The sequence below is a fragment of the Doryrhamphus excisus genome, chromosome 5, assembly GCF_030265055.1.
Source record: "Doryrhamphus excisus isolate RoL2022-K1 chromosome 5, RoL_Dexc_1.0, whole genome shotgun sequence".
NCBI classification, from domain to species: domain Eukaryota; kingdom Metazoa; phylum Chordata; class Actinopteri; order Syngnathiformes; family Syngnathidae; genus Doryrhamphus; species Doryrhamphus excisus.
The window spans coordinates 11,101,222-11,123,862 of record NC_080470.1 but is presented as its reverse complement, the minus strand read 5'-3'; the positions used below and the strand labels follow the sequence as shown (position 1 = coordinate 11,123,862).

Below are 22,641 nucleotides of genomic sequence, written 5' to 3'. Positions count from 1 at the left end.
CACTCAAGACCTGCACGTCATCATCAGGCACTGCAAAACCTTCCTTACATTAAAGTAGTAAAACACAACGTGGTGAAAATATACTCATTGAGCTGAGTCGTGCACATGTGGGACTGTAATAGATCCAGGATTCGTTTCCAGTTTTTTGCTGATGTTCTCGTTGTGTATGGGCGAGACCAGCGAAATGGCACACAGTGTTGTGGGTTCATGTCAATACTGACTTCAGTTAGTCGGTTAGCTAAGAAAGAAGACAGTATATTGTTGTGTGGAAGAGACGGGATAAACATGTTGAGATGGGATTTTTTTTTCCCCCATTCTTTTACTGGTTTGTTGGTTGCGTGTGGACAAAGCCAGTTGAGTCGCACACAATTTTGGATCATGTGAATGCTTAGTTAGTGTGTTAGTTAATTCAGAAATAACAGCATATTGTGGTATGGGACTGTATAAAAAGTGTAGATTCAGGATTGTTTCCATTCTTTGCAGATGGGTGAGACCAGCAGAATGGCACACAATGTTGTGGGATGATGTTAATGCTAACATTCATTAGTTAAGAAAGAAGATAGTACTGTATATTGTGGTATGGAATAGACGGGATAAAGATGTATAACGTGGACTTTTTTCCATTATTTTGCTGGTTTGGCGTGGCCAGTTGAATGCCACACAATATTGTGGGGCTGGCTTCAATTGGATAGTAAACATAGAACACAGTATATTGTGGCACTTAAGAAACGGGATGAAGATTTTTCTCCATTCTTTTGCTGCTTCCATGTAGCCAAGATCACACAACGTTGCGGGATTTTAATGCTGACTTTAGTTTGTGAAGAAACAATGCAATATATTGCGGAACGGATGGGATAAAGATGTGGCTCCAGCGTTCACACTCAATTCTGATTCTTTGGCTCATATGTGGCATGTACCTGATTTTTTTCACGTCAGTGTGAACAGTTCCATTCCGATTTTTCAAATGCGACTCAGGCCTCATTTGTATGTTGATATAAATACAATATGTATCCAATCCCTTGCAGTCTGAAAGATCAGGTAGCATATAACCAACCTATACATCACTGAAAGGTGTGGTTTTTCCCGTGCAGGTCTTGGATAAAGTTACTGTCAGTGAAGCAGTCACATTTTTTTTTTGCTACTGTGAATGACCGCATTAGATTTCAACAAAAAATTAAAATTGGGCATCATACCCTGCAGTCTAAGTGTAGCCTAGTTAGTGAAAAAAGAACCCAAGGAATTGTGGTATAGAATTGACAAGCTAAAAAGTGTGGATTTTTCTCACCCACAGTTAGTAATTACTTGGTATGCTGTAACTTGTATCTATCCTAGGTAGAATCTTCATGAGATATACAGTTTTATAAGATCCAATATAAAAGCATGGTTAGTTAGCCCGTCATGAAGGGAGACAGTAAGTCATGATAGGGAAGAGATGGAATAAAGGTGTGGATTTTTACCACTTTTCCTGATTAAACTGTCAGTCAAGAAGTAAACAGTAGTTATGGAACAGGTTAAAGGTGTGGATCCAGTGTGAATACAAAAGATAAGGAGGGACGGGAATGAATTGCCTGGGTGTGACGCGGACTGGACTCTGGACATGCATTGTAAACACATCCACGTGACAAAAACAGACCACAGACTTGATCTGTCCTCTCGAATAAAAAAAAGGCGGGGCGACAAGTGCAGTGTGGATGGTTCCTTAAAACTCTTATTGTTGTTATGATGCGGGCGAGGCCAGCTGAAGGGCAGAGACACACAACGCTGTGGGGTCATGTTACGCTGACTTCAAGGTTCGCCTGCGCTGCAAAAAATATACGACCACGTCATCACACCTGACTGCTCCCACCTCAGCAGAGTCATCAAGCAGCCCGCGAGTAAAGTGACATCATTCACCTTTACGGATGGCGATTACCTCAAAAGTTGGCAGGAGGGTCAAAACAGTAAGAGGATACAGAGAAGAAAGTATGAAGGGGTTGAGCCACTAGTGAATACACTCCATCACTCATAGAGAGAGTCAGCTGGACACATCAGTGTGGTTTGTGCATAAAATGCCATCCTGGCCACAACAACCTACTTTCACGCCAAGCGGGTCGCAGCAGAGCCACCAAACGGATGTTGTAATCTGGCGCTGATCGCATTCGGATATCTAGAGAGCCCTAATGGCCGCGCTGCATCCTTAAATACATCAGCCAGCCGCTGTAATCTGCCTAATGGACACGTAGGGATTCATTCTCTATACTGTACTGGAACTTTTACCTGCACGTAGCACGCTTTTCATCAAATACACAAACAACATAGTTAGTTTGCCGTGACTAGAGTATGGAATGGGATAAGGCTGTGGAGACAAGATTGGTTAGGTTAGTTTTTATGTTTGTTAGTTATAAAGGAAGACAGTAAATTATGGATTATGGATTGGTGCTTGCTTTCATTCGGTTCTGTTTATCATTTATGAATGTGACCTCCATGTGTAAAGCGCCACGTGATAACTGTTGTGATTAGGTGCAATACAAATACAATGAACTGAAGGTGTGTGTAAAAAGGTGTGTATCTTTCTTAGTTGCGTTGCATAGTTGGTTGATTAGTCAACAGAGGACAGTAAATCAGTAAATTGTGGTATGGAATGCAATACAGGAACTGATTAATAAGCAAGTTAGTCATAAAACAACACACAGTCATTTGTTGTATGGCTGTACATATAATATGAAGGTGTGGATCATTTAGGGTTAGCTAAGTAAGTTAGCTAGGTAAGCTATTTGAACTTTTTCTGGTGAGCTTCTATTGTATTATTTGAGTATAAAACAAATAAAATAATTTAGACCCCCCACAGCATAGAGTTCCTAACATCAAGCTGTATGTGTGTCTAAACAAACACACATGTTTACAGTGTTGTCTTGCGGCTTTAAACAGATGTGTCCAGCTGTCTGCTGAGAACAGTGGACACTTTGTCCCCCTAGTCAGCATATACATACATACATACAAACATACATTCATTCTCTAGATACATACATAGAGTGGCATTAGTAGTTTCATTTCCACTCTCGCTGACTTCCATCTGTTGAGTGCCTCACCCCGACGAAAGGGGCCTTGTTAAGGCGGATAGGTGTTCCTCTTACTGCGGGTTGAGGAGGGCAGGTTCGCCGTGAAAACACAACAACAAATGAAGGCTTTTTTTGGCGTTTTTTGAGCCGTTTACTGTCCCTCCTTCTCCTCCTTGTCGGCAGCAACACAACCCAGCGTGCAGGAAGCACAGAAACAACAACAAAAACGTAACCAGAGAAGGAAGCTACTTTGGGGGGAAAATGCCACCCGAAAAGCGGACAACAGGGGGCTACTTACTCAGAAGAGGCGCCGGTTCCGTTCGGTTCGTTTGAGAGGCTAGTAAGCCGGTCCGTCTTCCTGGCTGCTCGGTGGGAATCTGCGCTATGGAGATTGGAGCCTCGGAGGACTGAGGCGAGCTGTGTGGCTTGCGTCATTCCACCAGGATGCCGCTATTGACTGCGGCGCCAACGCAGCCATCTTGCCGCGGAACAAACCCACCAATCACTGCTTGAGCCGAGCCGGACCGAACCCTCCTCCTCCACCTCCAAGTCCCGGTTCCAGCTGTAGAAATGATCTCGTCTCCTCACCAGGCCTTTAAAGGTCGTGTATTTATAATGTATACAGCGTAAATCATTAACGTGATGCTGGTCACTTTCAAACCTTGAAGGACCTTTCCATCCTCTATTAAAATGGAAGAAAATGTCTAAATAGACAAATAATTACAAATGTTTTTCTTTTAAATGCCATGTACAGATAATCCGGTTATCACCAGGGCCGAATTCGAGCCCTGGGGCAACATTCAAACCTCCCCTAAAAACTGGCTTCACCTATCTTATCTATTCAGCTTTTAGAATTAACATAAAAAACATACACATTAAATTAACATACTATTGAAAATATAATAGAAATCTAAAAATAATGTATGAAAATATGGATATAAATAAGTGTCTTTTTATGGGATTTATGAATGATGTCTATCTGTCCATGGGGTTTATGAATCACAGCTATATATATATATATATATATATATATATATATATATATAGCTGTTATGAGTTTAAGCTGTAGAATTACAAATAAAATAGCATTGAATTAATGTGCATTGAATTAATGTGCATTGAAATAGCACTGAATTTCATTGTACAGTATCTTTCTACAGGTATCAATCTCGTCATTTGATGGTATAAAGATAAAAACTACTATAAAATGCCAGACTAGGTCATATAAAAAACACATTTTGATACACATACACGAAGTGGTCATTGAAACTATATTTTCAAAATTATACATATACTGTAAATACATAAAACTAAATATATTAATATATGTATTAAACACTTCACTCAACATCTCCACATTTTCCCATTGTTCAAACAGATCCATCACAGTCTTTACAAATCACTTCTCAACTTTTATTCATTTAATCGTGATCATTTATTCATCATGTTAATTCTGCTCCTGTTTGTTTGAGCGACAGATCCTTTAGCACCCCCCTGTGGCCAACACAGGCGTGGCATGCTGCTGGGAGGGACATATACGGCATGTATGGGACAATTTAGCCAGAAACCTGAGCACAGTTTTTGTATCATTTCAGTCAATAAATATCGACAAATACATATTTACACTGTCAGGTGACGTATATGTCTGGTTGAAAGTTTGCCCCAAAGTTGTATTACAACCACGCCCTTGAAAACAACAATTTATAATCACATTTAATTAAATAAGATTGGTAGACGATGATGCTGCTTTTACATTAAAAGAAGACTCAGAAATGCATCGAAGACAGTGGAGGGAATCATTTTCACTAAGGAGGTTATGTTTGTAAATTAAGAGGATTAAGCACAAAAAATGTTGCGCCAAATTGGTGGTGATCTTTCCACTTTTGTTATCAATATAGGTATGCTGGAGCCTATCCCAGCTGATTTCCGGCTTGAGGCGGGGTACACCGTGGACTGGTCGCCAGCCAATCACAGGGTACATATAGACAAACAACCATGCCCACTCACATTCATACCTATGATCAATTTGGAGTGGAATAGAAAATGAATGGTTACCAATGAGGGATATTTGGGTCATTTTCCATAATTACTTGGTGGATATCGGTGGAAGTTGCACAAAAACTGCTTCTTGATAACAATTAGTCATTAAGTGTTAAAAAGAAATATCTGACAAAGTGAGGTAAGAATCCTGGTGTCTCATCTGTCATCAACCAGGCTTAACAGGACTCCACTACGGTCCGCTAATGCATTTGCGTGGCCAGCCTTGGCACTGCATGCCGCCCGCACACAGCAAGAGAGGAAGAAAAAGCTTATGGTCACAACCACTAAATGTTCATGTTGGACTGCGGGTGATGTCAAAGCTCGTCTTTCTCCATCTGCCGGAACGCCTCCAGGTCCTCGCGCCAATCGGCCAGCAGTTCATCCACCGATTGGCTGTTGGAGTCTGCGTCACTTTCAGGCTCCACTTTCTTCTCAGAGTCCTTTTTTACCGGTTCAGATGATACCGTAGGATTGATGTCCACTGCTGGACTTGTGTCTGGATCTTCCTTTGATGAAATGACCTCTGATCCTTCCGACTCTGCCGTGCTCGACTGTGATTGGCCGAAAGAAGTGGGAGTCGTGGCCTCAGTTTGGCAGCCCTCCTCTGCCTCGTTGACGATGTCTGCACCTGAAAAGAAAGCAATCGGTGGTGGGCAGAAAGACGTGCTGCACACTGGCGCAATGTTTCCTCCTCTCAGTCGAAAAATAGAGCGGTGTTGACAAAGAGGCTGCCAGCTATAGCAGCATGATGCCTGTGGTGACTCACAGGATGAAATCTCTCATGTTGTTACACAACCACATGGGAGGTGGAAAAAACTGGCAAAAATAGCTAGGAATTTGGCAGAGATGGAAATTAATATTCAATTGAAATGATGTTTCCATAAATACACATCACTACAAATGCATGGCTAAGGGTGACAACAATGGCTACGTTTACATGCAGTCAAATAACCAGAATATTAGCAATAACGCGGTTGCGCACGGCCATGTAAACACCAATAACCCTTTAGAAAAAAACCAATATCCTCATATTCTGTTTTTTAAAAAACCTGGGTTACTACTTTTCTATGCCTATCGGGATATCCCCATCGAAAGGAATATTATTTTCAAAAGGAATTTTGAGTCTTTGACAGGAAGTATTGTACTTGTAAACATAGCGACACGTACACAATACTATTTTTGGACAGGCACAGTACCAGCTCAGCTCTACTTAGAATGTGCTATACTGCATTGAATGCATCAGTCAATACAGGCTAATAAACAACAGCAACACAGGAGAATGAGGGTCTCCTGTGTTTACTTTGCGTAGCTGTTTGCAAGGGAGCAATTTTAAGAGAGAAGACAAGAGAAGACAGAGGGCCGCTGCAGCGAAGTGGAAACTATGGAGGACATAATGGTAGCGTCAACCAACAAGCTAAGCCAACATTAAAATGCATGTTTATTACATTTCTAGCCATGTAGTGTCATCACTTGCCAATTCGTGGTTCAAACATCTCTGCCTCACTGTATCACGTTTTTTGAAAAACTCAAATAAATACTCGCCGTGAGGATAAGCGGTATGGAAAATGGATAGATGGATGGATGTTTGGTGGTTGAAGCTTATTAGTCAAAAAATATTGAAAGACAAGTTATATGTAGTATTCTCGTAACTATGTGTCAGTAATGTTAATTTTGGAGAGACTACGTTAGATTAGATCTCCTCCCATTCTGTGTGGAAGTGGTAAGTTTTTGATTTCTTTGTTCTTCTTCCCCAATCCATTCCAAGTTTAGAGTAAATAAACTGGAGGCTGGTTAGCTCTGTAGTATTCTCATGTTTAAACCGGTGACTGTATTTCAAAAACCATAAACAGTTTTTCTATACTCTAAAAATATTAAATTTATTAATACTGAATCCTATTTTGTGGAAATTCACTTATCAAGGTCGGGTCTGGAACCAATCAACCACAATAAACGAGGGACGACTATCCTCAAAAAGTTACAAAGAGGTGAATTTTACTCCAAAGGACACTGAAAGCAGCAAGAAAATGGAGTGGTGCAGGAAAGTGGACACTATGGTGTGGGTATGATACTATGTCTGCCAATGGAAATACCCTACACTGCTCAGTAGAAAAGGAGCCTATAAATTAATTTTGAGTCCCTCTGGAATAATGCAGTGATATAAACATTATGATTGTCCAGACCTGCAACATGTGAACTACAGATTGGTGAGGCATGAATGAGTCAGAAGGGAATATCACATATGACTCAATTAGCTGCCAGGAATTTGCAGTCTTAAAGGGCAACAGCACAGAAAAGGGAAAGAAATATGTGTTCGTGTTTCACATAAAGATTGTGAATGATGGGCAAAATAAAAAAAGTGCAGTTTCCCTTGTAGGAGGGATGGTGATGCATGAGGATGAAGAGAAAAAATACTCACTGCCCTCAAACAGGCTTCCGGGAAGAGCTTTACCTTTGAATATGGCTGCTGTTTATCCAGAAGATGTAGGGGGTGGGGAGGAAAGAACAGAAAGCAAAATAATAAGAAGGCGTGGGAGAGAAAGCGTGTTGGTGTAATATTGATAAACTGCCTCCATGACGGAACCAAAGCAAGTGGTCTTGGGGAGTGAGTCACTGACATTCGCTCCACCTCATCTTTAATTCATGATGAAGACAATGAACGGGTGAGGACCAGAAGACACAAACAAGCAAGAGTTGCGGAATATATGAGAGAGAGTGGCACACCTCTGTCGCGGGCTTTGTCACTCAGCAGGACCTCCACCTCCCGGTATTCCTTAAGCGCCTCCTGGAGGATGTTGCCCTCCTTGTGAAAGAGGAAGAGGAGGGGCAGGGTGATGTCTTCCGTGCTGCGGCCATCGCCGGCCATCTGGAAGAGAGGGGCTGTGTCGCTACTGCTTCCCTCGTTGTCGTCTACAAGACAGGGAAACAGATTTTGAAGCACATTTATATAGTGCATTAATTATTAATCCATATTACCTTGGACACACAGCATGTAGTATCACTTTGGTCATTTAAAGAAACAACGTGTAGGATTTAACCATTACTATCTGACTAATGGCACACTGCCTTGTAATGAGGGCGATAAGAGCATCTGTCATAGCCACAGTGACCCATGAATGCCTGTTAGGTACCCTACTACACAAAAGTGAATTTTTTATGACTTTCCAAGCATAGTAGATGCCCCTAGAACTTGTGTAAAAATTGGAAAGAGTCGACAATAGCGCTTCTTGGAGACACACACTGTCAGAGACAGTCGTGGATAACACAGCTCTTTAGCAATAACATTAATTCAATCTTAAAAAACACACTCCCAATACAGTATTGTTACTTAAAATTGTTGAAAAGTATATAAAACATGACCTTTAAATTTATTTTGGTTTTGGGCAGGTTTTTCTTAATACAAGGCAGAAAATAAATTATTACTTAATATGTCATACATTTCTCGTACAACAATGGATGACAACAATGAAGGTGGTTGTTATGGAAGATAATTTACACAAGTATGACATAGACAAAATTCAATTGACTTATCCGACTGGCTGTCTTCGAGGTAATCTTATTTATTCACCACTAATCTAATCAACGGGTTCTTCTTCCCCCCTTGTGGAATCAAGCAGCTTGCTCGCACACTCACCGATGACAATGCCTCCGATGGCGCCGGCCTTCTGGATGTGTCGGGCCTTCTCTGCAAACATACACTGGCCCCTCTGGAGCAAAGCGATGTGGCCTCGTACGTACTCGCTATTGGTGATCTCACTGCAGCCGGTGTAAGGCTCGGCGATCGTCACAAAGCCACGAACCTACATGTATGAAGGATTAATATTACAATAGGAACAGACTTGTACAGTATATTGAGTTCAGTGAGAAGCATTCTTGTCAAGAATGCTCACCCCTGTTGTGCTTTTGGACAAATCTGTGCCAAACTGTGCCGGGCCGGCGGTCAGTACCACCCTGCCATAGAAGGGATGGGAGACAATCTGAATGGCTCGAGGTGGCAGCTGCTCTTTCTGTTGCTGGCTGGAAAGCTCCATCATTTCCTGCATGAAGCGTATGCCATCCTCTGCTGCTATGGGGCTCACTGCCTGCGAGGGGAGGAAGCAGGGAAGTGAGAAAGTTACTCATCAAGGATGGGAAGAAGATGATAGTCACCATTATGGAGCCATTGACAGTTTGGAGACACTTCCGCATGAAAAAGCAAGACAAGGCGTCTCTAAACATTTGACTGAAACTACATCACAAATCGACTAGGGTTGTAAATCCTGTTGTGATAGACGATTCAATCCGCATCTAGATACAAGGGTAACAATACAATTCAACGCTGTCAAAAGACACCAACAGAATCACATCACACATTTATTTTTAGACACAGACCAAAAAAAACATTTTTGTTGGATGGGACCAATCAATCATTAAAACAATTGAGGTACTGTGCATGCGTGGGTTTTCTCCGGGTACTCCGGTTTCCTCCCACATTCCAAAAACATGCTAGGTTAATTGGTGACTCCAAATTGTCCATAGGTATGAATGTGAGTGTGAATGGTTGTTTGTCTATATGTGCCCTGTGATTGGCTGGCGACCTGTCCAGGGTGTACCCAGCCTCTCGCCCGAAGACAGGCTTGGGATAGGCTCCAGCACCCCCGCGACCCTCGTGAGGATAAGCGGTAGAAAATGAATGAATCAATTTATCTAAATGTGCAAAATGTGTCGAAACAAAGGTAAGTAAAGAGCACTATTCGCGCTCTCGCCAGGAAAGGTGCATTAATGTCGGACACACTATGTCGTTGCATGTCTACATAGGTGGGGAGAACCACGGTATTAGCCAACCGCTCTCGTCATTAATGTCAGACTATGCCTGCACTCAGTAAACACGGACCTACGTTACCACTCCATGAATGTAAACATGGTAAATCAGGGGTCTCCAGCCAGTAGCTCATGAGCTACCAGTAGCCCCATAACCACTTTTCAAGTCTAAAAGGCTGTATTTATTTATTATCAACTCCTATACCCACAAAATTAGAAAGTAGGGTTCGGAAGTATTTGGAAGCACTTGGAAATGTGACCGATCACAGTGGATCAAACTGGAGATGTCATCACATGAATTTACCGCTCGCAACTTGTGATATAACTTGTGGAAATATGTAAACACATTGTGTACCTGCGTAGCATGCTGCACCAGCTGCACCCTGCCATCTTTCAGGTGGATCAGGCTGACACCCATCCTTCTCAGCAGTTCCAGATGCTCCGGGTTGTTTGCCATGAAGTCCTGTGCTCTCAGGGGAGGGGTTCCCATGCCGGGCTCCCTGGACGGGGGAAGAAACAAGATAGGGGTATTTCATTGTGATACACAAAACAAACATAGTAGTATCGAGCATGCAGGCAAGAATTACCTGTAAGGAGCAGGACGTGGACAGCTCTTGTCCACCACGCTACGAATTGGTTCCCTCAGATTATGGGGAAAGGCTGGGTCAGGGAACAGGAGGCGCGTGTTGGGGCAGGTCCAGTCGAAGTTTGAATCATCCAACTCTTCTTCTGACTCAAGTATCTTGAGCATATAGAATGTTCTATTAGAAACTGTTCTGTTTGGACACGTCTCGTTAGATGCAATGGTGGAAAATATTACCGTTGTATTTGAGGGAACTAAAAAGGAAGAGCGAGGGGCTGTGGAGAGAGACAGAGGCAAAAGATGTGCCTCGGTCGTAAAGACGTAGTCCTCCACATCAAAGGGTAGGTCCTCCCCATCGGCAAAGAGCAGGAAAAGGTACTTAAACATCTCCGCAAGGAAGAAAGAGTCCATACTAAGGAGAAAATATTATTGTTATTGATTTCCGCAACAATTTTGTGTATGTCATAACAATTAATTAGTGTCAAATAAATTCCTAACTATAATTTCTAAAACGCTTTGTCACAAAACAGAGAGGTTGATATTTTGTTCTGATAGCATAGCGAGCATGTAGCATGTACTTAACTACATTGGATTGGTTTTAGCATCTTTAATCCACATAATCTACCAAAATGGCTCCCGCATCCTTCAATTTTTCTGTATGTGGCCCTGTATGTGGTGGAAAAGGTTTGGACACGCCTTCATCAATTCTATTCTCACCGGTCTTCATGGCTACCGGTGCGCACGTCCTTCATTGCAGCAAAGCCGCAGGGAACACGAGCAAAGCGGTTGAGGTTGTCCAGGATGGTGCGACCTGCTTCCAGGTAGTATGAGTCACCTGTGGCCTGGAGTGAGAATGCAGTCATTACAATGACATTATAGTGTCATTTATTTCATACTAAGAATGATTTATGATTTATTACTACTTTTGTGGTTTTGAATAAGTTTAATGCATATAGCATTAAACTGCAAAAATGCAAATGTAACTTCAGTTGATCTGCATAATGTTATATACATTAGTTACCTTGTAAAGAAAATAGGTGCTCTCTGCAAACTCTGGCCTCAGAGGATGCTGGGCCCAGTGCACCCTGAAATCAGTAGTGAAAGCCTAGGGGACACATGGGGTAGAGTGAAAGGATCTGTGGAGAACTACAGCACTGTAAGCTACATAACATTTAGATGCGTTACAAATGTCGGCAAATAGCCTCCGAAAATGACACTGCAGTCTGGTTTAGAACGGCCACAAACCCTACCTATCCCCTTATGTTAAATTGTATTTCAGGATAGTCGAACAACATCCGATTACCTCTGGCAGGAAGTTGTGTTTCTTGGTAACTTGATACAACATTTCATGAGTCTCAATGGCTGGACGGATGTCCCCCTTCAACACCTAAGATGACAACAGTAGTAATACTGAATGAAATTGCATTTTGGAAAAAACACTTCCAATCAAATGATCTAATCTGACCTGGAGGCCGGGAAAGAAAGCCAGCAGAGAGTCCATCCAGGTCCGAGCTGGAAGCAGAGGTTTGTGGATGTGGACATCTAGCAGCAGGGGAGGCTGGCTAATGTACTTCATTATAGATGCATAGTGCTGAGTGGGAAGAACACAGTCCAATAATTAATGCTATGATAGACACCCACAAAAGTGAGCATCTGAACTGGAACTGATCTATAGCCTATAATTAGACTGAATTATCCTGTTGCTGTTATGTATCTCAGTAAGCGTGTGTGTGTGTGTGCTCACAATATTGAAGCGATGCAGAAACTGGTCATCTCCCAGGAGAACATAGGCCTTCAGTAAGTATTCATAGTACGAGTCAATCCCTGCTCCAACTCCACTATCTGGAAACACAGCATACATGAATCATAACACAAATCAATGTTGACTCCTCCAATGCAAAAATATTTCCTTCACGACGCAGTTTGTATATTATTATTATATTCCCATCAGCCATGTTCCTTTTCCTTTCGAGCTACAGTGCTTCCGTATCTCATCCACACTGCTACTCTCACCCCTGCGGACCCACTCTCCTGAGTGGATGTTGATGGTTGTTCCCACCAGATTGCTGTTCCTCTGCCTCTTCTCCCAAAGAAAGTCCAGGGCTCTCCGAGCATGGGCCTGTGTAGTAAAGGAAAATTATTAATTACAGTTAATTGATTAATCACCAAATATTAACAATGTTTTTGTATTGGTGACACACAGCTGAGAGACTTATTACCAAAGGATGACAATGATTGCAATGAGTCAAAAGGCTCTGAATGTTGCTGATGAGAGTCCAACCTCAAATACAGGATCACCGGTGAAGCGACTTAAGGCAGCAAACTCCAGGATGATGGTCCCTGCGCACGCTGTGCAGGTGTCCGTTTCTGTGCCTGTCCTTGCCTCAGGACCTCTGACGCCGTATTTCAAGTTTACCTATTGAGAATCAGAAGCATATTAATTATGTATTACAATAAATTATGATAAGGAGGAAGCAGATACAGTGGAATCTTGCTTTGTGTTAACATTTTAGGGTATTTAGAACAAATTAATTGGATTTACATCATCCATCCACCCATTTTCTATGCCGCTTGTCCTCATTAGGGTCACAGGGGTATGCTGGAGCCCATCACAGCTAAATTATAGGCAAGAGGCAGGGTACACACTGGAACTGGCCACCATCAGATTTACATTGCATCTTATGGAAAGAATGTACTTGGCTAGAGTTGCAAGGTTTGATTTGTCTTCATTTTTATGCATTTATATGTGCTTAAGATCGTTTCTGTAGGGCATCTCCAGTGACTGGGTCTAACCTGTGGCATCTGCACCACAGCATACTATAAAAAATGCATTTTGTGCCTATAAAAGTATTCTACCAGTAATGTCACACCTCTCATAAATGGCTGTTACTCCACGTATTTGAATAAATGAATGCCCTTGGCCACTATATACAGCACTTGTGCAAAAGTCCAAAATAACTATAAAGCACAAGCGAGACCGAGTGTGACAGACCGAAGACCAAGTGTGTGTGTGTGTGTGTGTGTGTGTGTGTTTCTCACCCTGGGGTAAGGAAGGCCACTGCTGGTGTTGAAGGCTGGCAGCAGCCGGAGGCCCAGGTCTTTAGCCATGTGCAGCAGCTCATCCCGGTACCACTGCATGTGTTGACCATCTTCTTTCAGCATCACGGCCATAGAGTGGCCGCCCAACAGACCTCTTCAAGAGCAGAACACCAAACATGCCACAGATACTTTGGATTAAGCATTTTGAATTGTGCTTTCCTACCCGAGGACACGAATGTTGGTTTCAAAGACAGACACCACAATGTCATTGTCCAACCTCACATCTGCCAGGACTCTCCTGACCGCTGCCTCAAACTCTGTTGTCTTGTTCAAAAGCTGGAAAGACATTTGGTATTAAAAGGCCTGACTACACACATAACCAAAGGATTAATAAACCTTTGCAATATCTTTCTTTGTTTTATCACTTATCAGTAAAAGACAACTCACCACAAGAGTATCCAGAGTGTCTATGAGTGTCAAAGAAAACCTAGAGGTGACAAATAACTGTTAAAGGGACATCAGTAAGAACAATGTATGCTTTTTGCATTCTTTTACTGTCAGAACTAGTGGGACACCACAATGCTGCTAGCCTAGCAGCTCATGCTAAAGATGTAGTTGGCATTCCCTAGTTGCTTCCTAGTCTTGCTGGTTATATGCCGGTTTGTAGTTTAGTATGAAAATTAAGGATAAATGTGATACACCCAGGAAGTTCAGTACTCACTTCCCCAGCGCATCATCTACATCGCCCCGACTGGGTTCCAGTCCACGTACTCTTCCTCTGCATGTTAGAGGCATCAGCTCATCGGCTGGATATGCATGGTCCTTGGGACAATGGACAACCACATTAATCACATTGCATACAATAATGTAACTCATGTTGTAACCATGTCCTTATATGGTTCATAGTTAGGAAGCACTTTGGGCATGTGACCAATCACAGCGGAGTGGGCATGCCCGGAGGCGGGCCATGGATGGAATAAATATAACAGACATTTTGGGAGGAAGCACAAATCAAAGGAAATAAAGATGGAATAGGTTAAGATTCTGCAATGAATACTTACCATGTAATTTTGGTATGCATGGTCAAACATCTCAACCACTTGAGTCCTTTCGAGAAGAGAGACCGGACAAACCAGATCAATATCTTTACGATCAATCAATGTGTGTGACAATATAGTTTTAGTTTTCTCAAACTCACCTCAACTTTTGTTTCTCCTCCCGTGACATGGCACATCCCAGGCTACATAAGGCTGCAAGCAGCACCAAGATGAACAGGGCGGATGGCATTGTGGCAGATGCGGAAAAAAGTATATACCTAAACTATACTAAGCCCCCACTATCTGATCACATCAACACAAATCTAACAAGAGTACATCTTTAAAATCATGCTCACATGGCAAGTAATGAAGGATTACATAGTCAATAACAGGCCACTTGTTACTTCCCTAGTTATATCCAGGCCACTTGCACTCAATCTCCTGTCAATAAATGCAACATGTATCACGTGTCAGTGGTTAGTTGGGCTGTTTGTTTACTTTTCCAAACCGGATCTACTGAAATCAGGATGTGTGACACGTTGACACTTTATATTTCCCCCAAATTGTATACAGTTTAGCAGATGTATTAATAAATTCATAGGTGTGTCAACTTACGTGTCCTTCCCTTGGCAACATTTAAAACTTTTCTGAACTTTCGCACTAAAAAACAAATGCTTTTAACTTAAGTAAACATCCAAAAGGGCCACTGCCCTCTTATTAAATTATATAACCAAACAGTCCATATTGGCCAATAATTATGGTTAGTAATCCCGCAGTGTTAACGAATGTGTTTCGTCATCTTTAGTGAGAAGGAGCCGAACACTTGCCATTATTTCATTAGCGAGCTAGCCAACCGGTATGCTAACTCACCGAGTTGTTAGCCACACTGACACGACAAAACCATAAGATGATTGAAAATAATTCCATTGGTTAACAGAAGCCATTGTTCGTAAAACACCGCCTGTCCATGAAATCACACGAAAAAGGAGGTCAAACTAGCCGTGTTCTGCTTTTTCGGTGTTAGCCTGTCATTAAAACCGGAAGTAGTTGAAAGGAAGCCGTCAACAACATCCGCTTCCTGGCAATGGCGTACCCCCCAACACCCCCAGGTATACCGACGCCTTGAAAATTGTTGTGGTAAATCCTCAAGAAAGTGACAGTGACAGCATATTAACTAAAAAACATGAACACACACAGACAAGTACATGCGAATATAATGCCAGATTATACCTACGTCCAGTTTAAGGCAAACATACGTTGAAAAGTACGTTAACAATAGCAATAACAAGCATGTATATTCACGCCATGAATGCAACTCTAATGTGTTCGATTGGTTTAACAATACATTCTGTGGTGGTAGAGAGAAGGGTTAATATAACATACATTTTTACGTTGACTGTGGACACGTGGAAAAATGGCAATGTGTTTGTTGAAATAGTTACATCATTGTCTGTAAACTATTAAAAAGCCGTGATTTAGATCTGCTAACATGAGTGCTTGATTATTTTTCATGGCGTAAACTCCATTTCCCGTGAAGCCTTGAACGTGACGCTGTCATGTGACCGGATCATCACAAACCCACTGACTGACTGACACCAACCAGTAGAAAACAAGCCAGCAAGTTAAACCATGCTTAAAATCCTGACGCGACTTCCCCAAAAGTAAAATTGGCGTGAGCTCACAGGGAAAGGGTGAGTTTTGACATGTAAACAGCAGCTGAAACGAAATAATGTTTTACTCTTTTCGACGGAATTTCTCATTTGCATAGTGTTTCCTGTCATCTTGCTTCCAGACTTCACCAGTCATTTTAGCCTACTTTTTTGGTAGCGTGTTGATGCATCCTGCGAAATAAACGGTGGCTTCAAATACAAGATAATCAGTGCAGTATTATATGTATTCATTCATATATTGTTATGTTTTACATGTTATTGTGCAATGGACCAGTCGGCTATTATGGCTCAAACGGCTGGGAAAAAATTGACTGGGCTTGTTGCGGCTACATTCACTCCATTCACCTCCCAAGGGTACGTAACTTCTTTCCATTTTCTTTTTAGTTGTACACATATCATACAGTGTTTATAGTACAGTGATAGAGTAAAACTTGATTTCCTCTTGCAAGATAGGGAAATGCCTATTCAGATACAGGCAGATGACTAAATATGAGGGAAAGCAGACAAATCAAGCATCTGCATGGTTTTGAAAGTTAAGGTGCTACTTTTAATTTGCCTGTACCTGAAACTCGGGTAAATTCTTGTAGTGTCACGTTGCTAAATATCAAGGGCTACAGTGTATTTGTTTCCCCCAAAACAGTGAGGTCAACCTATCAGAGATTGGAGCTTATATTGACTACTTGACAGAGAAGCAAGGTGTAAATAGCATATTTGGTGAGTTTTCCAAGTGGATTCTTCTTTTCAGTACTTTGTCCTTGTGCATACCTCTGTCAGCCTGTGCTAACCTTATTACCATAACCTGTTTTCCTGTTGGGAGATCTGTTGAACAACATAAAACCACTCTCGACTATAAGATGCTCACCTAGGGCACCGTAACTCCTCAAGTAGTAGCCGCGTCTTTATTTACACAACCACAGATAGTCCAAGGCATCAATAATGCTGGTCGATTCACAGAGCCTGATGTAATCAAAATCCAACAATCAGTACTGTAAAAGCATTAAATAATGTCATAATATGGCACGTTACTGGTGTACAGACCATTTAAAGTTTGTGTTATTGTTAACTTCCATGTCGCTTTACGGTGCAGCTTGTGTGCATATGTACAACAGATGTAACCGCAGTGATATCAGATGTCACTTGAAAATACATAATGCAATCATCAAATACAATGTACATGTGAAGAAAAGAAATCTGATGTCGGCATTAATATCGGAATTGAAGTATAACTTTACCCCTGTGGTACGGCTGTAAGACCAAGCTGATATGACTTGCTGTCGATATCCATCCATCAATCCATTTTCTATAACGCTTATCCTCTTGAGGTTTGTTGGTATGCTGGAGCCTATCCCACCTGTTTTCAGGCGAGAGGCGGGGTACACCCTGGACTGGTCGCCAGCCAATCACAGGGCACATATAGACAAACAACCATACACACTCACATTCATACCTATGGACAATTTGGAGTCGCCAATTAACCTAGCATGTTTTTGGAATGTGGAAGAGAAGGGGAGAACATGCAAACTCCACACAGAGATGCCTAAGAGAAGAATCGAGTGGTCACCTAGCTGTGTGGCCTGTGTGCTAACCACACGGCCCTTGCTGTCGATATGTTTCACGGAATATTTTATTCGCAAACATAACATTTAAATTACAGCCATTTCATCTGAACTTGATCACCAGAACAACCAGCTTTTACTACGGGTTTGAATGATTTCACAACAAGCCCAATAATCCCTGACAAAGATGCTGACTGTCATCTTGCAGTCTTCCTGACACTGGAACAAAATGTGTCATAACAGTAAACATGAAGAAACAGAGTTGAAACCTAACGTCCGGATAGAAAAAGACCAGTCAGCTTTTCCTTAGGTCAAATGTGATTCCGGTTAAATGTCACTTACCCTAAAACTTCCTTCTTTCAGTGAGTTGTGTTGGTGTTTTCATGGGAACTCAAAAACATATTCTTTGTTGACGGCATATAAATGTAATAAACTAGGTTCATCATTGACCACTGGATAATGTTTTGCTCTTGAAAGCCACTTTGCGCTTGTTGAAATGTGTTCTTGAATTCTCCCACTAATGTTATTAAAAAACAAATGTAACAAGACCCTGCTTGCTCACAGTAAATGGCACCACAGGAGAGGGCATGTCTCTCAGCGTTGCAGAGAGGAAGTTACTGGCAGAGGACTGGTGTCGGAAAGCCAAGGGAAAGTAAGTCATCACACGGAATTCCCATATTTCTTTCAACAGTTCCTATAGGTACAAAAGTTAATGGAGTATATATTGGAACAAAAGAATAGCATAACTAGAATCAAGTGGGGGGCGACCACACTTGCCCTTAATACGTACACAAAAACAAATACGTTCAAGTCTATAGTGTAGTGTTGTTTACTGTATGTTTTCTTGTATAGATTGGAGCAGGTGATCGTGCACGTCGGCTGCACGAGTCTGAAAGATTCCCAGGAGCTGGTGAGTTCCTATTTGTAGTGACACAATGCAGATTATTTTCATAGTTGAATCTGATTTATTCGATTTTGGCCGTCATCGACTAATCCTCAAAGCACAGCTATTGGGTGTCCCTACAAATAAACAGATGTCAAATAAACAGGTGTAAACATACAAATAAACGTGGTAAGTGTCCAACTAATGGTTCTAGTACTGTAGCTTAAAAAATGTACTCAAAAAATATTTAGTTTAACAAAAAACACTATAAAAGTTGTGTGTGTTGCCAATTATACGGCACATTACTCTAATTAACACAAGGCATGAGTGTTATGTTATGAGTTATGCTGTAGTTATTGACTTGATTATGATTTGTCCAGGCTCGCCATGCAGTAGAGATCAGTGCTGATGGGATCGCCGTCATTGCTCCCTCCTTCTTCAAACCACGCTCTGCAGGTATGTGATGTATTTAAGAAGTGGGAGGAAAAACATATCTCTCTATGGTTACGTTGTTTAAAACTGAAGAATGACATGCTTGTGTCATCTCAGAGGCACTGAGGATGTACCTCCAGGCAGTGGCTTCCGTCGCCCCTAATGTGCCCTTCTATTATTACCATATTCCAGCTCTTACTGGTGTTACTGGTCAGTGTCATTAATGATTGCGTTCCAAACATGGCAAAGCACGTTGTACTTACTCCTTTTATTGCTGTCCATAAGTACCTGCAAGAGATTTGCTAGAAGGAATCGAGACCCTCATCCCCTCCTTCAGGGGTGTGAAGTTCTCAGGAAGTGACCTGATGGACTTGGGCCAATGCATCAGCCACATTCAGCCCCACTGGTCAATCCTGTACGGCGTGGATGAGGTTTGGTGCTTATGCTGCATGAGGATATACTCTGCTTTGACCTGTGATCGGCACTGTTACGTCACGGAACACTCTTTTCTTTTCTAGCAACTGTTGGCAGCCCTCGTGTTGGGTGCTCACGGAGCAGTCGGCAGGTTGGTGTTTTTGTTCTGGTTTGATAGATGGATTACAAAAACAAAAAATGACAAACATTACTCATTGGTGCAGATCTGTATAAAGGTGCATAGTCTGGCTGGCATTGTTAAATCCCAGTAAAACAAGTTAGTGGGTTTAAAACTTTATAGAGGGTTAACTCACAGGCCAAGGAAGAACCCATAAAGTTTTGATATACGTCCATCATCCGTCTTTATAGTTACGTTGCATCATAGCATGTTATTCTTCACTGAACCAGGAAGTAGCCTGAGTGATATTGTTTGTTGGCTAGGGAGCAGGATTATATAAAAACAGCCATGCCAGTTTTATTTAAATTTTACAGAGTAATAGCCCATGGACTAGGGAAGACTCCATACAATTTTGGTGTTGATCAATCTTTCATCTGTCTAATATCGTCGCATCGTATCCAATGTCATCCTCCATGAACCAGGAAGTAGCCAGGGTGATATTGTCAGTTGGTTAGTTATCAGGTTTACAGAAAAACAATCGAACAAATTTTCTTAATGTGTTGTGTACGGACTGACAAAGCATGTTAAATATTGGTGCAGAATAATTTAAACATCCAAAGCAACATAATGTACCATGAAGCAGGAAGTAGCCTGCTCACTAACAACTGTATTGGCAAACAATCGTCATTCATATTTATTTATCTGCCCGCAGCACGTACAACTATCTGGGAAGTCACATGAACCAGCTGGTGTCTGAATTTGAGAACGGAAACCTTGCACAAGCTAGAAGCATTCAGGTAGCTATCACATTTTTTTTGTGTCCCACTTTTCTCCATTTCAAATATCGTCACCGATTCTTAATTGTTTATTTTTGTGCAGTTCAAGATGCAAGAACTCATCAGCTTTGCCATTAAAGTCGGTGAGTGTGCGTTCACTAAATTCAATACAAATAGTCCTCTCTGGGCCGTCCATTTCTGATTAGTTTTTCCTCATTGGTAGGATTCGATGTGGGTGTGAACAAGCAACTGATGATGGAGGTGTCCGGTTTGCACCTTGGCCCCCCTCGTCTCCCTGTGATGCCGTGCACTAAAGACCACGCTCTGTCCATCAAGCAGAAGTATCAGCACCTCTTCCCTGTAAACCCATAGGGTCCTACCATTCTTAAACATTTATGTACTGTATCTGTGAATTGATGTATAAAAGACTAATAATTCATTTACACTCCTTTTGGGACAAACAAAGGGCTTTTGTCACCTTTCTTTCTTGTGTTTTTTTATTGCACATCAGAATCAGAAAAGGGATTATTGCCAGGTATGATCAAACACATACTAGGAATTTGTTTTGGTATAGTAGGTGCAGACACATCTATTAAAAAAGAATGAAAAATACAAAATATACAGAATAAACAGTATAAATATATGTACACAGTCTGTTTTTTGTTTGTTATTCCGGAAGTGCAGTCTGATTGTTTTTCCTAAAAGTCCAAACTGGGCGTTAATGTAACGCATATAGTGAAAGTATGGCATCATTATACTACGTTATACTACAACCTGGAACTATCTGGAATGTCTTATCAAGCATCAAAAAAGTGGACAAAAACCTTTAACTTCAAACCATCACATAATGCTTCAGCAAATGTCATGACATTTCATATACACAAATGCACTACTCTACACTGCCCTCTGGGCAATACATGTGAAATACCACTAAGTGACAGTGTTGCTCTGCAAACATCTCTTACCTTTTATTATGCGGTGGTTGACTGGTGGCTTGTATGACATTTAGCAATGTTATAAAACATTTCCTGCACACTTCATAAAGGTTTTTATGATGATGACAAACCACATACAGTCTGTAACACACTTATCTTTAGTTAATCTCGGGAACATCAAAAGAAAAAAAGGTGTAATCAACAGATGTTTTGGGGATGGGTGTGGGGGGTGGTGTACTTTGTACCTGAAGACCATATGTAGCTTTAAAATAAACATGTAAATGGGAGTTGTTTTATACAACACTGAGTCATGTTAATGTAAGCCATAGAATTATACAACTTAATCCGTTTGTCTATATTGTGTTAATTAAAAAAGGTTCTCAATTGCCATTTTAATTAAGGTATTTTTACTCACTTTTTTGTCTTTCCTAGGAGGTTATGCTTATTTCCTACCGCATTAACAGTGTACAACATCATGTGTAAATGATATACAAATTAGACAATGACGTCAGATGCGAGCTTCTATAACAGCCAGTAGCTACTTTTCTTACTGAAAAGTTGGCAACAGTTTGTCCAAATTAGAAAGTCCGAGAAATGAGTCCGCCAATGAAAGAAGGTCTGCGTACAGATTGTGTCCAGTTCAAGGGTCTATGGCTGGCAAGGCCAGACGTTCATTCTCAAGCCGCTACTAGCCATTCGTGAATTCATATCGTCTAACCCAGGGGTCAGCAACCCACGGCTCCAGAGCCGCATGTGGCTCTTCAGCCTCTTTGTTGTGGCTCCCTTTGCATTCATTCATTCATTTTCTACCGCTTTTCCTCACAAGGGTCGCGGGGGTGCTGGAGCCTATCCCAGCTGTCTTTGGGCGAGAGGCGGGGTACACCCTGGACTGGTGGCCAGCCAATCACAGGGCACATATAGACAAACAACCATTCACACTCACATTCATACCTATGGACAATTTGGAGTGGCCAATTAACCTAGCATGTTTTTGGAATGTGGGAGGAAACCGGAGTACCTGGAGAAAACCCACGCATGCACAGGGAGAACATGCAAACTCCACACAGAGATGGCCGAGGGTGGGATTGAACTCGGGTCTCCTCGCTGTGAGGTCTGCGCACTAAACACTCGCCCGCCGTGCAGCCGCTTTGCAATGCTTGAAGATTTTTAAACACCCGAGTGGGGAAAATGCATGTCTTTGTAATCCAACTTTGTGTGAGACCATGAATGCATCCTGGCCGAGTTCTGACTGGTGATTGGATGAACAGACAGGATGCTATTCAGTTCTCTCTCACACAGGTAAACATGAAGGAAAATAAGTAA

At 41.7% G+C, this 22,641-nt stretch overlaps 3 protein-coding genes across 8 annotated transcripts in view; 1 reads left to right on the top strand and 2 right to left on the bottom strand.

The window, feature by feature from the left end:
- The window catches only part of zgc:92140 (uncharacterized protein LOC447854 homolog), a 31,586-nt gene extending 27,995 nt beyond the window's left edge, over positions 1-3,591 (bottom strand). The window contains exon 1 of the mRNA XM_058073006.1: positions 3,337-3,591. The gene's annotated coding sequence lies outside the window, so the exon portion shown is untranslated. The remainder of the gene's footprint in view (positions 1-3,336) is intronic.
- An 838-nt stretch (positions 3,592-4,429) lies between these two features.
- Positions 4,430-15,782, bottom strand: edem3 (ER degradation enhancer, mannosidase alpha-like 3). 4 transcript variants are annotated; one of them, XM_058073651.1, is made up of 21 exons: positions 14,696-15,782; positions 14,559-14,604; positions 14,219-14,319; positions 13,945-13,984; positions 13,721-13,833; positions 13,498-13,651; positions 12,740-12,874; positions 12,472-12,577; positions 12,203-12,300; positions 11,924-12,049; positions 11,762-11,845; positions 11,480-11,563; positions 11,176-11,300; positions 10,696-10,870; positions 10,463-10,617; positions 10,231-10,375; positions 8,966-9,157; positions 8,710-8,875; positions 7,800-7,985; positions 7,495-7,542; positions 4,430-5,706 (listed from the first exon to the last, which is right to left on the bottom strand). In XM_058073651.1, the coding sequence occupies exons 1-21, from the start codon at positions 14,782-14,784 to the stop codon at positions 5,393-5,395; spliced, it is 2,682 nt and encodes an 893-aa protein (XP_057929634.1). In that variant the 5' UTR covers positions 14,785-15,782; the 3' UTR covers positions 4,430-5,392. The 4 variants fall into 4 exon arrangements, with proteins under 4 accessions (XP_057929634.1, XP_057929635.1, XP_057929636.1 ...); XM_058073652.1 differs by having other exon boundaries at positions 7,528-7,542; positions 14,696-15,780; XM_058073653.1 differs by lacking the exon at positions 7,495-7,542 and having other exon boundaries at positions 14,696-15,776.
- npl (N-acetylneuraminate pyruvate lyase (dihydrodipicolinate synthase)) lies at positions 15,589-21,008 on the top strand. Of its 3 annotated transcripts, XM_058073655.1 has the most exons (13): positions 15,592-15,643; positions 16,072-16,225; positions 16,479-16,558; positions 16,845-16,918; positions 18,325-18,412; positions 18,613-18,670; positions 19,024-19,099; positions 19,193-19,285; positions 19,361-19,506; positions 19,594-19,640; positions 20,320-20,404; positions 20,487-20,526; positions 20,607-21,008. In XM_058073655.1, exons 3-13 carry the CDS (start codon positions 16,488-16,490, stop codon positions 20,753-20,755), a joined length of 927 nt encoding a protein of 308 aa, XP_057929638.1. In that variant the 5' UTR covers positions 15,592-15,643; positions 16,072-16,225; positions 16,479-16,487; the 3' UTR covers positions 20,756-21,008. The 3 variants fall into 3 exon arrangements, with proteins under 3 accessions (XP_057929641.1, XP_057929638.1, XP_057929640.1); XM_058073658.1 differs by lacking the exon at positions 16,845-16,918 and having other exon boundaries at positions 15,589-15,643; XM_058073657.1 differs by lacking the exon at positions 15,592-15,643 and having other exon boundaries at positions 16,046-16,225.
- The last annotated feature ends 1,633 nt before the right edge of the window (positions 21,009-22,641 follow it).